The sequence below is a fragment of the Balaenoptera acutorostrata genome, chromosome 1, assembly GCF_949987535.1.
Source record: "Balaenoptera acutorostrata chromosome 1, mBalAcu1.1, whole genome shotgun sequence".
NCBI classification, from domain to species: Eukaryota; Metazoa; Chordata; class Mammalia; order Artiodactyla; family Balaenopteridae; genus Balaenoptera; species Balaenoptera acutorostrata.
Window position 1 is genome coordinate 152,134,613 of NC_080064.1, and position 17,945 is coordinate 152,152,557.

At 36.4% G+C, this 17,945-nt stretch overlaps 1 protein-coding gene across 1 annotated transcript in view; it reads right to left on the bottom strand.

Moving 5' to 3' along the window:
- Positions 1-17,945, bottom strand: part of PPP2R5A (protein phosphatase 2 regulatory subunit B'alpha) — a 96,960-nt gene that overhangs the window by 15,987 nt on the left and 63,028 nt on the right. The window contains exons 4-8 of the mRNA XM_007184982.2: positions 8,216-8,308; positions 4,644-4,774; positions 3,052-3,111; positions 2,013-2,121; positions 1,148-1,201 (exon numbers count right to left, since the gene is read on the bottom strand). Of these exons, the coding sequence (XP_007185044.1) occupies positions 1,148-1,201; positions 2,013-2,121; positions 3,052-3,111; positions 4,644-4,774; positions 8,216-8,308 (447 nt within the window). The remainder of the gene's footprint in view (positions 1-1,147; positions 1,202-2,012; positions 2,122-3,051; positions 3,112-4,643; positions 4,775-8,215; positions 8,309-17,945) is intronic.

Sequence of the window (17,945 nt, forward strand, 5' to 3'; positions counted from 1 at the left end):
CGATCCACTCCATATTAACTTAATTATATTTATATCTGTTTATTATTCACCAAGCATGAACCATGTTATGGGTTTTCTTTGTCTCAATTCTAGTGAGAGTTATCATGGATTTGCATTAAGTTTTACTTCACTTTAAAGGTTTATGTGGTTTCATGTAAATACTGGGCTTCCAATTCTCCTATTTGTCTTTAAAAATTGTTTTTAGCTGTTTCCAGAAAGAACTGCAAGTCCAAAAGTCTAAAACGCTAAACATCAGAGAGTGGAAAAATATCTTTCATTCCTTTACACAGACAAAGCTCAAGTCAAAGGGAGAACACTAAGTACATACTTTTTTTCAAGTGCCCCTAGCCTCAGAAAACTCTAATATAAAGAAAATCATACAATTTAAATCCTTCAAACCCCTTGCTATTCTTCAAGAACTCTTAGTTTAAATATTTAGATTTAGGATACTTAGAAAACACTCTCTCAAAATACTTCACCAAGGTTAAAATGTTGTTTTCTATGTTTTTATCCTTTTCTGTTTTTCCCTAAACTTATCTTTTGTTTTTCTTGAATCTTCAATTTTCATAACATTTTCCTCTCCTGAATCTTTGTATAATAGACAATTAGTAAGCAGCAGAATTCAAAGACTGAATTGCTATGTTGATTCATAAAGTAAACAATCTTTATTCCAAGATTATATCTTAATCACCAAAGGCAAGGAAATGTTTTCAATCCCTATCATGTGGTTTACCGTTAATAAGAGGGGAAATCCTATTTCTAAAGAAAAAACAAAACTCAAGGGAATAGTTTTGGGACCCTTACAGTATGTTTTAATTTCAAAAGGTGAATGAAGATTAAAAAGATTATCACTGAAGGTACCATGTATATAAAATTTTACTGTAGCCATTTGATCCTGTCCTCACACATCTTAACTACTATATATTAATTTTAATCTACATTTAAGTTACTCAAGACATAACTCATGAGAGCTTGCCATCCCAATCTTGTTCTCTGAATATAGATTAACCTCACTTTCCTTCTTCTAAATGATTTTAGTTTAAAATATATTACTACTACTGTTTGGTAACTCTATAGGGGAATAAAGAAAGCTAAAATAAAATGCTACAATGTAGACCAAAAACATAAAAATAAGTAAAACACTTACAGGTTCTGTTAGTGTTGTATCTTTCTCCAGGAACTGTACAACACAGTAGGCTAGCTAAAATACAAGGGACAGTTTATAAATATTACTGAATGAAATAACATTTAGTAATGCAGGATTTTTATATTTAGCTAACAAAACTACCTCATTTTGACAAACTTCATCACAATATATAAAAATGAATATACTCATAATTGTGCAAGTAACTTCTACTTCAAAAAAGATGTCCTTTTTTCAGCAGTAACTTCTGAATATTAAGTTAACTGAAATATTAAAGAAAATGTAGTTGGACATATCAATCTTTCGATATCATTTAGGTGGCAGACCAGTTCTTTGGGGAATTAAAAGCAACTGTCTTTGTCTTACAAATCAGAAGTGTAACTAACTATAGCCCACTAAGTTAATAGATACATACACAGATAAAGTTGACTGAAATAAGACTAGAGCTAACATTTTAGTTTTTCAGCATGTTTCTAACATGTATGCCTATGCTGATATGATATTATTCTTTGAGTATTAATAGAGGAAACTAAAACCATTCTCTAACTAGGTCATTGAGGCTAGATGGAACATTCTGCAGATATGTGGGATTTATCAAAGTCACACAGTGAATTAGGTTAAGGCCTGGACCAGAAAAGAACTTGATCTTTCCTATATCTATACTTACAGTTCATTCAGCTTATTTAAGAACACTAAATATCATAATGCTTCAAAAATTACGATATAGTAAAAATTTGCTTTGGGCAACTTACAAAAGCAAATTGCTTAAATATACTTAAAATTGCCACCTCAATATTTCTCAGTTTCTCTGCCTTTATATCAGTCTTTGAAACAACATTCATTTCACCTGAAATCTCCTGCAACTTACCTGAGCATGAAACAAAGCTAATCCTTTTGCAGTATGCATAGGAATAAGAACCTTCATTAGAAATTGTTTATGTTCTGCTTTCAGTGGCAATGCAAAGCCATTGATAATACTGGAGGGAAAAAAAGGCAGGGGAAGGGTTACGTAGTTACTACTTTATTTCTAAAAGTTATTACATCCCCAAGTACCTAGGAACTGCTCTGTTTCAGTCCTGGTGTTGAATGACTTAACTCATCTGCAAACTACGTTAGGCAGACTATCACTATGAAGTCTGCTACTTTAAGTCATTCAGTGATCCCAAAAGAAAACGAGGACTGCCAATTTAATGTCCCAGTAAACAACTTTACGTTTTCTATAAAGCCTATCACTTATTCATGCCTTTATTTTTCTTCTCTAAAGCACAGGAGAGTCAATATCACAATATTGTTAGAATTTTCAATATATTCTAAAGTAAATGGGTAGTTTCTCTTACTTTATTGAAAGATCTGAAATTAAGAAGTAGTTCTCTCCATAATCATTCTCTAAATATTAACAGAGGAGACAAAAACCATTCTCTAAACATAAATAGAGGGTCTAAACTTCTCTCATGTTAATACTGCTATGTGGTGAATAAGGAAGGCAAAAATGTTCATATAAACTAAAATCAAAGGCTGTAGATTTTTCTAAAAAGAACAGATGTATAGGAATGATCTATCAACATCTGAACAAGAATTCCTACAACTTCATCAAAGATTCACTATAACTTATTTCATCTCTTCCCAATCAGATCCTATAGGTTTCTGAGGCAGTCTGGCAAGATCAGGCATAAAATATGCCACAGCTTCAAAAGCACAAGTCTATTCTGAAACAGATGTCTCACATGGCACTATTTTAATATGCTGACCCCCTAAAAAGCTATAATAAGAATTCAGTTGAGAAACTATGCCTTATACTATATATTCAAACTCTAAAATATGAAATAATTTCTCCAATCCCAGCTATTTTAATACATAAAGCATTCAAAGTTACTTAATTCTTAAAAAGAAAAAAAAAACTGACCTACCTTCCTAATATTTCAAGGAGTTCAGCAACACCATTGAAATGCTCTGTTTCATATATAAACCTAAATTTAAAATAAAGATAGATATAAAGAAAAATCAAACACCAGAAAATTAAACTGAGAGAAAGATGTAGGAAGGTACAAAGAAATCTAAGGGGCAAATATAAGAAATGTTCAAGCACACTTTAGGAATGAATTCTTTGTAAGCTATTTTGCCCCCAATCAGTTACTTCTTAGCAATCTTATAAAAGAAGGTCTACTTCCTATTAAACCACATATACTTTTGCTAAAATTTGCTATATATTAAGATAACAGTATAATTTAATCTGGAATATTTTATTTTACTTTAATATTTAGAAGAAAGATGGGTCTTCTCAAAGAAATACTTTTTAAAATAGGAAACCTCTACTCATAGGTAACTCTAAGAGAAAAGGACTCATGTAATAAAGCCACTTTTATTCAGAATTTCTCTAAGCCTAAACTACACAGGCTGACTAGCTTTCTAAGATTAGGGTCGCCTTTAAAGTAGGGAGTCATAGACACAAATGATGACAGGATAGGCAGGGAAGATACCATAAATGATGGGCGGGGCCCCACAGAGAACGACAGAGAGCTGGACAAAGATGTTCTCTCTAGAGAGAGGCAATATTGCCTCTCTAGAGGAGGCAATATTTCTCATCTCTGACTGTTACAGTGTGAAAATGCTAGTCTAATTTTGCCACATCGTCAACTCAAACAAACAAACCAAACGTGAAATTTGGGTATTAAAGCAAAATCTCCTAATCTGAAGCAACCACTCAATAGATTTCATTGATAAAGTAGTTTCACTGATAAAAGATAAATTTAATTAGCTTTGTCAGAAAATCGAATGAAAATACTGCCAAGAGCTACTGATTTAAATAGTATTTATACAAAATTTTTTAAACAAGTGCTCAAATAGATAACCAGACAAACTCTCCTCTCAATAAGTTTTAAACATCAATAACACTGGTATTATCTATTAAAAACTGTCTTCATTACTACTATCCACTTAGATGAGAAATTACAAGAAAAAGTTAGATGCAATCAAATGATATCCACAAAACAGGCTAAAAATGACTCAAATACTATCAGTTAAGTTTCTAAGTTTCAGACTTTAAAAATTAACCTAACGGGGCTTCCCTGGTGGTGCAGTGGTTAACAATCCACCTGCCAGTGCAGGGGACACAGGTTCGAGCCCTGGTCCGGGAAGATGCCACATGCCGCGGAGCAACTAAGCCCGTGTGCCACGACTACTGAGCCTGCGCTCTAGTGCCTGCGAGCCACAGCTACTGAGCCTGCGTGCCACAACTACTGAAGCCCGCGCACCTAGAGCCCATGCTCCGCAACCAGGAGAGCCACCGCAATGAGAAGCCCGCGCACCACAATGAAAGAGCAGCCCCCGCTTGCCCCAACTAGAGAAAGCCTGCATGCAGCAACGAAGACCCAACGCAGCCAAAAAATAAATAAATAAAACAAATAAATTTATTTAAAAAAATTAACCTAAAAGAACTGGAATAAAAAGAAAATATGGAAGGGAAAAAAACGTGCTGTATACGAATATACAACCAATTTACCTGAGGAAAATGTTGTTAATTTGTTTTCTGATGAATGCTCTTAATCCAAGAAATTTCCCATAAATTCGATGCAGAACGGTCTTCAGGAAGTCACGTTCTCTGGGATCTTCACTATCAAAAAGCTCCAGGAGCTTTAAAAAAAATCTGAGAAATTACTTTTTAAAAATAATCGAGCTAAAACTTCACTCTATTCTAATTTTGATTTTAAGATAATCCACAAAAGCTTTAAAAGTTTTAAAAAGATTCTGCCTCGTCAGATTGACTTTATCCTTGCTAAATAATGAAGCTAAAGAAAAGCTTAGGGAGTATTTTTTTTATTTTATTTTGAAAAATGACACACAGTAAATAATATAAACACTTCAAGAAGGGGAATATTGTTTTTTGGCCTTGCCACTCATTTTAAAATGCTGACCTACTCGTGACTACTAAACATGGCTCATAATTTTAAAGTGTTGAAATGTGAGAGATTTTTTAATGCTTTTTGATAGTATGTCAAAACTACATACAGAATCTTAAGCTTGTAGATCGCAAATTGTTAAATAAATGAAGTTTAAAAAATACACATGCACAAATGCGTATTTCTAGTTTACTAGGAAAATTTATACAAACTAAGGCTTCTTTTTTTTTGTGATCTTACACTAAAAACATTCAAGTCACCATGCAATCAGCTCAAAAATTAATATTTAGTTAATAGGTAAAATATTGGTAGATATATGCTAACAGAGTGAAAATCATTCATGAAATAACACTGAAATAAAAGATGAGACTACAGACTTTTATTTAAAGTCAGCTTAGCAAATGGCTGAAAAGTTTTAAACCAGTTCAAATTGGCCAAATCAGCATTTTCCTACACCTCTACACAACTCTTCAGGAAAGGCAGGACAAACAGATCTTTGAAAAATTTAAAGTCAAAAGCTCAAACTTCCATTTTAAAACGGTAAAGAAACTGAAATTCTTCAGTCAAAAAAAAGTTATTACCGTATTTTAAATGAAACACTGGATTTTCTTAGGAAAAAATATACAATAACCTCTCTTTATAGAATACAATTACCTATGAAGTTGTCAAGGAATTTTATGTTCTGTACTTTGGGATTGATAATTACAGTCATGATGGCATGCTCTGAACCTTAAGTTCTTTTTCCATTCTGTCTTGAATTATATGTAATTGTTTACATGTTTATCTCTTCTACAAGAGTGGGTACTCTTTGAGAGTAGTGATGACTTTAGTCACATTTATATAACCCTAAAGTGTCTGGCTTATAGTTTGCATTTGTTGTTTGCTAGATTATTAAGTACTGCATGCGGCTCCAGCAAAAAATATCCATAGAGTATGAGAATTTATGTTAATATACTTAATTAAGTCACTTAAAAATTATTCTAATTAAAATAGCTAAACTATTCACTTAAGACACTCAAATCCAAGTTCTGATGTTGGGTTTACTTGGAAGACATGCTTTGAAATTAATAAAAGGAACCCTTAATTGTTAAGGTCGCTATGTCTAATTCAAGAACAAACATAATGTAATACAAGTTGATCCTCAGGGTCAACGTAAAATAGTAGAGAAGAGTTGTTAGCTAAGTGTCAAATCTATTTAAATAAGTTATTTTGAAATATTACAATCTAAATAAAACAATCTATTTTATATAATCAAATTTACAATCTATTTATATATAATCAAATATAATCAAATCCTGATTGTGCCATTTTCTAGCTCTGTGAATTTGGATATGGTCTAGCTCTTTATATAAAAGCATATAAGGACAGAGCCTGGCACATAAAAAGCACTCAATAATTCTTAGCTTCCTTCTTCTGAAATCCTATGATTTGAACATAAACTGGAACTACACATTTGTTTTCTTCTCTTGAAATAATAAATGTCCAAATTTATACTTTAGATTTTTCTCCTGTACTTCTAAGTCTTAAACTTACCACCTAATCAAATAATTTCAAAATACAAAAGCTGAGAATTCTCACAGTAATATTTATTGAAGCAACACACTAAGAATACCTCAGAGCAGTGATCTGTGAAATCACAGTGATATAAACTGCTAGAAAAAAATTTATTGGGCCTTGGCTTCTCAGATAATTCAGGCACTTAGAGTAGAACGTAGAAAATGGGTCCTACCCTACCAGTTTTCTTCTTGTTCCCCCTCAAATCCACTGAATAATCCAGCAGCCAAAACACCTCAAGCTCCAGAGTGAGGAAGCCCTAAGGCAATTGTTCCACTCAACCTGCTATTATCTTAAATATAATTTAACATGGCATTACTAAAGTTCCTTAATACACTGTATTCCTTCTGTAGCACACAAGAGCTACAGAAGGAAATAAATATGCATTCGTTTGCAATTACCAAAATAACATAGCTCCATCTAATCTGACTGCTTTTAACTTGTTATTGAAATGAAATTAACATTTTACTGTTAACACACACCTAATATTTCTTCATAGTTTACGAAGAACTACTTGAATGGCTGAAGGACATATTCTTGACAATGTTCTTCATTTATCAATACTTCACAGCTACTAGTCAAAATACTTTATATGGTAGTTACAGGTAATGACCAAAAATGAACTCCAAATATGTGGAACTCATGCCTGTATAATCTTTATCCTAGGGGACACACAATGGTGGGAAGAGGGTAGCAAACGTCCTTGTAATGATCTTTAATCCTGGCCTCAGCACTTCATTACTACCCTTCTACCCATCTCCTACCTTTCTTTAAAATGCTAATTACTTTAGAAGAGGAGAATTCCTAATGAGACCTAACTTACAGATAAGTATTTCAAAAGAGAAAATGGACCCAGAGAGGTTTGGTCTACTTCACAATTTTGTCTAGGGCCAGCGAAGTCCACATAGTTAAAAAGAGGCCTTTAAATTGTTGAAAAGATTTTGAAAATAAAAATAAACACATTCTGAGAAACTCATTTTGAGTATTTAGATTCCAAAAAAACCAACTAATAATCAACTTATAAAAAGAAAGAAGGTATCACATATGTTTAACTCTATCTCCTTTTCTTCTTAAAGATCCCATTTTATCTGTGGTTTAGGAACTGGGTGGCTAGAATGCCTAAGATGGGAAGAGGGGAAAAAAAAAAAAAGGAAAGGTAAGTGACACTTGATGATAGGAAAGGAGCATAAAGCCCAAACTTCTAACAATAATTCCACTTCTATTTTTTCCACCCTCTGTCATTTCAAAGTCACAGGTGCTTAGAACCATATGTCAAGTTCAAGTTCAAAGATTTAAAGATTTTACAAAAGATTTCCCCCCTAGTTATAGCAAATATTCTAAGTTAGATATTCCAGAAAGGCTTGCTTTTCTGGTCTTTATAAAACAACTATGAGGATTTAGGATTGGATAGGATAATTTGATTGACTTCACTAGAAGGCCACCCTTGATTCAAAAATACTCTTGTATTCTCAAAGCTACTTACTTTTATTCTCATTGCCTGGCAAGAATATTAAGTGCTGTTAAACAGAAATCCTTAAAGTTTTGAAAGACTATTTTAATCACAAGTTAATAAATCATTGCTAAGGTGAATATAAAAATTTAAGACAGAAGAATTCCTTACCTGTTGTACAAACTTCTGATCAATGTATCGCTTTGCAATGCTAGGCTGGAAATCAGGGCTCTCCAAAAACCTTAAGAAGAATTCATACACCAACTACAAGACAAAGTGAAATAAAAGCTAAGATGATGCCTATAAAATTTTACCCTAAGTCCTTACTTCATACCAAAAACACACCTCCCTTACCAACTTAGTTAGGATATTTCAGATCTCATTAAAAAATGTCATGAGTTGGTAACATTTTTTAAAAAACTAAATATATATGCACAGTTTGGTCTCCTCAGCTTGTAGATTTTGGGATTTATTTATTGCGTTGCATCATTCATTGAAAATATTAACTTACAGGAGCCAGAAAACAAAGACGATGTCTATGTAAAATATTTAATTTATAAGACTATCTTGCACTCCATACTCACCGGGAACCCTTCTCCAGTGGGTCACTAACCTACCTCACCAGAGTTCCTTAAATGCAGGATCAGAAACCTCCAGGTAAGAGTAAACTGAATTATAAGGAGCAGTGTATCAATACCAATTTAAAAAAAGAGAAAAACTTCAAGTTTTTCTATAAAACTACAGTGGGAAAAAATTAAATCGAAACCAGGATATCTAATCCACACTTGGGAAGTAATGAACCAAGTCATATAAGTACAGGGCTCAGGAAGAAATGTCTATACACCACAGTGAATAAACTAGAAGTCCTAACAAGCCTTCAACTAAAAAGTGCCAAACATCTTAAAAATACAGTGTTCCCCGCTTAACCATGGGAGCTAAGTTCCAAGACCCCCCACTGGATGACTGAAACCTCAAATGGCACCAAACCCTATTTTCTGTTCATATCTTCTAACCACAAACTTAATGAATTTTCCATCTTAACTAAGCACTGTGGCCATAACTTTTGCAGTCTGAGGTGTGACAGCAAAACTAGCACGATTTTTTTTCCTTCCTCAGAATTTCACAGATAGAAGATTCATTCTTACCATAGATCTTAGCGACCTCAGCATATGCTTTTTTTCTTTCCTTATTAAGTTGAGAAAGTTCGCCTTTTGCTTAAAGGAAGCACTTTACAGCTTCTCTTTGGCATGTCTAAACTGCCAGCATCACTACTCTCGCACTTTGGGGCTGTTACTCAGTAAAATATAAGGGTTACTTGAACGCAAGACCTGCAATACCATAACAGTCAACTTGATGACAGAGATAGCTCCTAAGTGACTAATGGGCTGGATATGCTGGACAAAGATATGATTCGCATCTCGGTGGGAGATTTCAACATGCTACTCAGAATGGCACACAATTTAAAGCTTATGAATTGTTTACTTCTGTAATTTTCCACTTAATATTTTCGAACTGCAGTTGACCCCAGGTAACAAACTGCAGAAAGCAAAACCGTGGATAAAGGGGGACTACTGTAATAGCAAAATATTCACTTTCTACCACGAATCAGAACTAAAAGTAATGTTTAGTTCAACTTACCTACATCACACCTACATCTACCTTTCAAGGAGAAAGGCAAAAACACTAAAGTTTTTTTCTATGGTAACCTAATAGCTATAAAAGGCAGGAGTCTAGCACAAAATGTGCCTTAATTTACTAGCTATTAAACAACATATCAAGCTGGCACCCTAAGAACAAAAAAGGAGGATTAGATCCCAAAGTAAAAATAGTCATTCAATAAACATTTAGGTAGCCACTTAGGCCACAATATAGAAGGGAGGTGGGGAAAATTGCTACACTGAATTTACAGACCTCACAACATACAAAAAGCATTACCAGATCTGAGCTCTATCATTCACCACAGAATAGCAAATTTTTACTGCAGTGAGTTCAATAATATGCTAAGGCTAACAACAGTTTTGGGATCTGAGTAAATATTGTTTTGTTTGATTCATCTTTGCCCAACTGTGCAAAAAAAGTGATGCTTATCTGGTCTAATTATTATCTAACTTAATATTTAATGTTAAGTATGAATTAAGAATATAAAGAGAGCTTCCCTGGTGGCACAGTGGTTAAGAATCCGCCTGCCAATACAGGGGACACGAGCTCGAGCCCTAGTCCAGGAAGGTCCCACATGCCGTGGAGCAACTAAGCCTGTGCGCCACAACTACCAAGCCTCTGCTTTAGAGCCCGCGAACCACAACTACTGAGCCGGCGCACCACAACTACTGAAGCCCGTGCACCTAGAGCCCCCATGCTCCGAAACAAGAAAAGTCACCACAATGAGAAACGCGCGCACTGCAACGAAGAGTAGCCCCTGCTCGCTGCAACTAGAGAAAGCCTGTGCGCAGCAATGAAGACCCAACACAGTCAAAAATAAATAAAATTTAAAAAAATTTACCATTCTACCCAGCACCAGTCCCTCCCATCAGGGAACTTGCACAAGCCTCTTAGATAGCCTCATCCACCAGAGGGCAGACAGCAGAAGCAAGAAGAACTACAATCCTGCAACCTGTGGAACAAAAACCACATTCACAGAAAGATAGGCAAGATGAAAAGGCAGAGGGCTATGTACCAGATGAAGGAACAAGATAAAACCCCAGAAAAACAACTAAATGAAGTGGAGATAGGCAACCTTCCAGAAAAAGAATTCAGAATAATGATAGTGAAGATGATCCAGGACCTCGGAATAAGAATGGAGGCAAAGATCGAGAAGATGCAAGAAATGTTTAACAAAGACTTAGAAGAATTAAAGAACAAACAAACAGAGAGGAACAATACAATAACTGAAATAAAAAATACACTGGAAGGAATCAATAGCAGAATAATTGAGGCAGAAGAACGGATAAGTGACCTGGAAGACAGAATGGTGGAATTCATTGCTGCAGAACAGAATAAAGAAAAAAGAATGAGAAGAAATGAAGACAGCCTAAGAGACCTCTGGGACAACATTAAACGCAACAACATTTGCATTATAAGGGTCCCAGAAGGAGAAGAGAGAGAGAGAAAGGACCCGAGAAAATATTTGAAGAGATTATAGTCGAAAATTTCCCTAACATGGGAAAGGAAATAGCCACCCAAGTCCAGGAAGGGTAGAGTCCCATGCAGGATAAACCCAAGGAGAAACACGCCGAGACACATAGTAATCAAACTGGCAAAAATTAAAGACAAAGAAAAATTATTGAAAGCAGCAAGGGAAAAACGACAAATAACATACAAGGGAACTCCCATAAGGTTAACAGCTGATTTCTCAGCAGAAACTCTGCAAGCCAGAAGGGAGTGGCATGATATACTTAAAGTGATGAAAGGGAAGACCTACAACCAAGATTACTCTACCCGGCAAGGATCTCATTCAGATTCGATGGAGAAATCAAAAGCTTTACAGACAAGCAAAAGCTAAGAGAATTCAGCACCACCAAACCAGCTCTACAACAAATGCTAAAGGAACTTCTCTAAGTGGGAAACACAAGAGAAGAAAAGGACCTACAAAAACAAACCCAAAACAATTAAGAAAACGGTCATACGAACATACATATCGATAATTACCTTAAACATGAATGGATTAAATGCTCCAACCAAAAGACACAGGCTTGCTGAATGGATACAAAAACAAGACCCATCTATACGCTGTTTACAAGAGACCCACTTTAGACCTAGGGACACATACAGACTGAAAGTGAGGGGATGGAAAAAGGTATTCCATGCAAATGGAAATCAAAAGAAAGCTGGAGTAGCAATACTCATATCAGATAAAACAGACTTTAAAATAAAGAATGTTACAAGAGACAAGGAAGGACACTACATAATGATCAAGGGATTAATCCAAGAAGAAGATATAACAATTATAAATATATATGCACCCAACATAGAAGCACCTCAATACATAAGGCAACTGCTAACAGCTATAAAAGAGGAAATCGACAGTAACACAGTAATAGTGGGGGACTTTAACACCTCATTTACACCAATGGACAGATCATCCAAAATGAAAATAAATAAGGAAACAGAAGCATTAAATGACACAATAGACCAGATAGATTTAATTGATATTTATAGGACATTCCATCCAGAAACAACAGATTACACTTTCTTCTCAAGTGCGCACGGAACATTCTCCAGGATAGATCACATCTTGGGTCACAAATCAAGCCACAGTAAATTTAAGAAAACTGAAATCATATCAAGCATCTTTTCTGACCACAATGCTATGAGATTAGAAATCAATGACAGGGAAAAAAACGTAAAAAACACAAACACATGGAGGCTAAACAATATGTTACTAAATAACCAAGAGATCACTGAAGAAATCAAAGAGGAAAAAGAGGAAATCAAAAAATATCTAGAAACAAATGACAATGAAAACACGACGATACAAAACCTATGGGATGCAGCAAAAGCAGTTCTAAGAGGGAAGTTTATAGCTATTCAAGCCTCAAGAAACAAGAAGAATCTCAAATAAACAATCTAACCTTACACCTAAAGGAACTAGAGAAAGAAGAACAAACAAAACCCAAAGTTAGCAGAAGGAAAGAAATCATAAAGATCAGAGCAAAAATAAATGAAATAGAAACAAAGAAAACAATAGCAAGGATCAATAAAACTAAAAGCTGGTTCTTTGAGAAGATAAACAAAATTGATAAACCATTAGCCAGACTCATCAAGAAAAAGAGGGAGAGGACTCAAATCAACAAAATTAGAAATGAAAAAGTTACAACAGACACCGCAGAAATACAAAGCATCCTAAGAGACTACTACAAGCAACTCTATGCCCATAAAATGGACAACCTGGAAGAAATGGACAAATTCTTAGAAAGGTATAACCTTCCAAGACTGAACTAGGAAGAAATAGAAAATATGAACAGACCAGTCACAAGTAATGAAATTGAAACTGTGATTAAAAATCTTCCAACAGGGCTTCCCTGGTGGTGCAGTGGTTGAGAATCAGCCTGCCAATGCAGGGGACACGGGTTCGAGCCCTGGTCTGGGAAGATCCCACATGCCGCGCAGCAACTCGGCCCGTGAGCCACAACTACTGAGCCTGCGCGTCTGGAGCCTGTGCTCCACAACAAGAGAGGCCGCGATGGTGAGAGGCCCGCACACCGCAATGAAGAGTGACCCCCGCTTGCCACAGCTAGAGAAAGCCCTTGCCCAGAAACGAAGACCCAACACAGCCAAAATTAAATTAATTAATTAATTTTAAAAATAAATTAAAAAAAAAATCTTCCAACAAACACAAGTCCAAGACGAGATGGCTTCACAGGTGAATTCTATCAAACATTCAGAGAAGAGCTAACACCCATCTCAAACTCTTCCAAAAAATTGCGGAGGAAGGAACACTTCCAAACTCATTCTATGAGGCCACCATCACCCTGATACCAAAACCAGACAACGATACTACAAAAAAAGAAAATTACAGACCAATATCACTGATGAATATAGATGCAAAAATCCTCAACAAAATACTAGCAAACAGAATCCAACAACACATTAAAAGGATCATACACCATGATCAAGTGGGATTTATCCCAGGGATGCAAGGATTCTTCTATATACGTAAATCAATCAATGTGATAAACCATATTAACAAATTGAAGAATAAAACCCATATGATCGGGCTTCCCTGGTGGCGCAGTGGTTGAGAATCTGCCTGCCAATGCAGGGTGCACGGGTTCAAGCCCTGGTCTGGGAGGATCCCGCATGCCGTGGAGCAAATGGGCCCGTGAGCCACAATTACTGAGCCTGCGCGTCTGGAGCCTGTGCTCCGCAACAGGAGAGGCCGCGACGGAGAGAGGCCCATGCACCATGATGAAGAGTGGCCCCCGCCTGCCGCAACTGGAGAGGGCCCTCGCACAGAGATGAAGACCCAACAGAGCCATAAATAAATTAATTAATTAATTTAAAAAAAAAAAAAACCATATGATCATGTCAATAGATGCAGAAAAAGCTTTTGACAAAATTCAACACCCATTTATGATTAAAACTCTCCTAGAAAGTGGGCATGGAGGGAACCTACCCCAACATAATAAAGGCCATATACGACAAACCCACAGCAAACATCATTCTCAATGGTGAAAAACTGAAAGCATTCCCTCTAAGATCAGAAACAAGACAAGGATGTCCACCCTCACCACTATTATTCAACAGAGTTTTGGAAGTCCTAGCCACGGCAATCAGAGAAGAAAAAGAAATAAAAGGAATACAAATTGGAAAAGAAGAAGTAAAACTGTCACTGTTTGCAGATGACATGATACTATGCATAGAGAATCCTAAAGATGCCACCAGAAAACTACTAGAGCTAATCAATGAATTTGGTAAAGTTGCAGGATACAAAATTAATGCACAGAAATCTCTTGCATTCCTATACACTACCGATGAAAAATCTGAAAGAGAAATTAAGGCAACACTCCCATTTACCACTGCAACAGAAAGAATAAAATACCTAGGGAGACAAAAGACCTGTATGCAGGGGCTTCCCTGGTGGCGCAGTGGTTGAGGGTCTGCCTGCTAGTGCAGGGGACACGGGTTCGAGCCCTGGTCTGGGAGGATCCCGCGTGCCGCGGAGCAGCTGGGCCCGTGAGCCACAATTGCTGAGCCTGCGCGTCTGGAGCCTGTGCCCCGCGACGGGAGGGGCCGCGATAGAGAGAGGCCCGCGCACCGCGATGAAGAGCGGTCCCCGCACCGCGATGAGGAGTGGCCCCCGCTTGCCGCAACTGGAGAAAGCCCTCGCACGAACCGAAGACCCAACACAGCCAAAAATAAATAAATAAATAAATAAATAAGAAAATCCTTTAAAAAAAAAAAAAAAAAAAAGACCTGTATGCAGAAAACTATAAGACACTGATGAAAGAAATTAAAGATGATACCAACAGATGGAGAGATATACCATGTTCTTGGACTGGAAGAATCAATATCGTGAAAATGATTATACTACCCAAAGCAATCTACCGATTCAGTGCAGTCCCTATCAAATTACCAATGGCATTTTTTATGGAACTAGAACAAATCATCTTAAAATTTGTATGGAGACACAAAAGACTCCAAATAGCCAAAGCAGTCTTGAGGGAAAAAAACGGAGCTGGAGGAATCAGACTCCCTGACTTCAGACTATACTACAAAGCTACAGTAATCAAGACAATATGGTACTGGCACAAAAACAGAAACATAGATCAATGGAACAAGATAGAAAGCCCAGAGATAAACCCATGCACCTATGGTCAACTAATCTATGACAAAGGAGGCAAACATATACAATTGAGAAAAGACAGTCTCTTCAATAAGTGGTGCTGGGAAAACTGGACAGCTACATGTAAAAGAATGAAATTAGAACACTACCTAACACCATACACAAAAATAAACTCAAAATGGATTAGAGACCTAAATGTAAGACCGGACACTATAAAACTCTTAGAGGAAAACATAGGAAGAACACTCTTTGACATAAATCACAGCAAGATCTTTTTTGATCCACCTCTTAGAGTAATGGAAATAAAAACCAAAATAAACAAATGGGACCTAATGAAACTTAAAAGCTTTTGCACAGCAAAGGAAACCATAAACAAGACGAAAAGACAACCCTCAGAATGGGAGAAAATATTTGCAAACGAATCAACGGACAAAAGATTAATCTCCAACATATATAAACAGCTCATGCAGCTCAATATTAAAAAAACAAACAACCCAATCCAAAAATGGGCAGAAGACCTAAACAGACATTTCTCCAAAGAAGACATACAGATGGGCAAGAAGCACATGAAAAGATGCTCAACATCACTAATTATTAGAGAAATGCAAATCAAAACTATAGTGAGGTGTCACCTCACACTGGTTACAATGGGCATCATCAGAAAATCTACAAACAACAAATGCTGGAGAGGGTGTGGAGAAAAGGGAACCCTCTTGCACTGTTGGTGGGAATGTAAATTGATACAGCCACTATGGAGAACAGTATGGAGGTTCCTTAAAAAACTAAAAACAGAATTACCATATGACCCAGCAATCCCACTACTGGGCATATACCCAGAGGAAACCATAATTCAAAGAGACACATGCACCCCAATGTTCATTGCAGCACTATTTACAATAACCAGGTCATGGAAGCAACCTAAGTGCCCTTCGAGAGACGAATGGATAAAGAAGATGTGGTACATATTTACAATGGAATATTACTCAGCCATAAAAAGGAACGAAATTGGGTCATATGTAGAGACATGGATGGATCCAGAGACTGTCACACAGAGTGAAGTAAGTCAAAAAGAGAAAAACAAATATCGTATATTAACGCATATATGTGGAACCTAGAAAAATGGTACAGATGAGCTGGTCTGCAGGGCAGAAATTGAGACACAGATGTAGAGAACAAGCGTATGGACACCAAAGGGGGAAAGTGGTGGGGGGGTGGTGGTGGTGGTGTGATGAATTAGGCAATTGGGATTGACATGTATACACTGATGTGTATAAAACTGATAACTAATAAGGACCTGCTGTATAAAAAAAAATTTACCCTTAAAAAAAAGAATATAACAAGAAAAAATAGAAGTTGATATCAATTTTTTATTTATAAATAATTTTCTAATCAACCAACTACATAGATAATTTTGCTTTGGGGTAACACATGCAAAAAGATACACAAAAATTATCACAGAGTCCTGTGAAGTGTTAGTACATTCTCACAAACTGCTATGCAGTTTCACTGGCACAACCTGCTCAGTGCCTATTTTCATCTCTAATACTGGGCTACTGTGATATTGTGATAAAATTAGAAATATATATTTGGTCTTCATCCCTGGTTATTGGCAGAGGGCTCCTAAACCCGTGGAATTTCCTAGGCAATAAAGAGTGAGAAGAAGATCTTTTGTTATTCATAATAAGCCCCTTTCAACCACAGTTTATGGTTATGAGTTTATGCTAATGAGGTGACTCTGGAGGATGAAGGCTGGTTATCAGAGGAACCAACCATAGTATCAGAGGGTTGGAACTTTCAGCCCAAGCCCCATCCTCCAGGAAGAGGAGAAGAAGATTGAGTTTAATCACCAATGGCCAATTATTTAATTTATCATGCCTACGTGATACAACCATCAGAAACATCCTGAACAAAGGGGTTTGAAGAACTTCTGGGTTGGTGAACACATCAAAGTGCTGGGAGGGTGCTTCATGGAAAATCCAAGCCCCTTCTCCACACCTTACCCTACGCATCTCTTCTATTTGGCTGCTCCTGAGTTATATCCTTTATAATATACTGGTAACAGTTAGTAAAGTGTTTCCCTGAGTTCTGTGAGCTGTTATAACAAATTACTGAACAGGAAGAGTGGGTCATGGTAACCCCAGATTTATAGCCAGTTAGTCAGAAGTATGGGAGGCCCAGACTCTCGACAGCCATCTGCAGTGATGGCAAGATCCCAGTCTTGTTGGACTGAGCCCTTAACCCCTGGGGTCCTTGCTAACTCTGGGTAGTTAGTGTCAGAATGAATAAATTGTAGGACACCCAGGTGATGTTCACAGAGAGCTGGAGAATTTCTTGGTGCGGAAAATCTATATATTTGGTGTCAGAAATGTTGAGGGTAGAAGAAACAAGTTTTCCTTTAACTATGTTTAGCGTGAACAGATAGCAGGTAAGCTCCAAAAAGCTCATTCACGTACTGGGGAGGTAAGACAAAAATAAAAACATATAAAATGGTATATACACAAAAACTATATGTCACAAACTATGAGTTTAGGAGACATTTAGAAAAGGGCTATATCATTGTGGAATAAGGTCAACAGGAAAGTTTTAAGGAGGACATAAAACTTGAGCCCTGCATTAGGT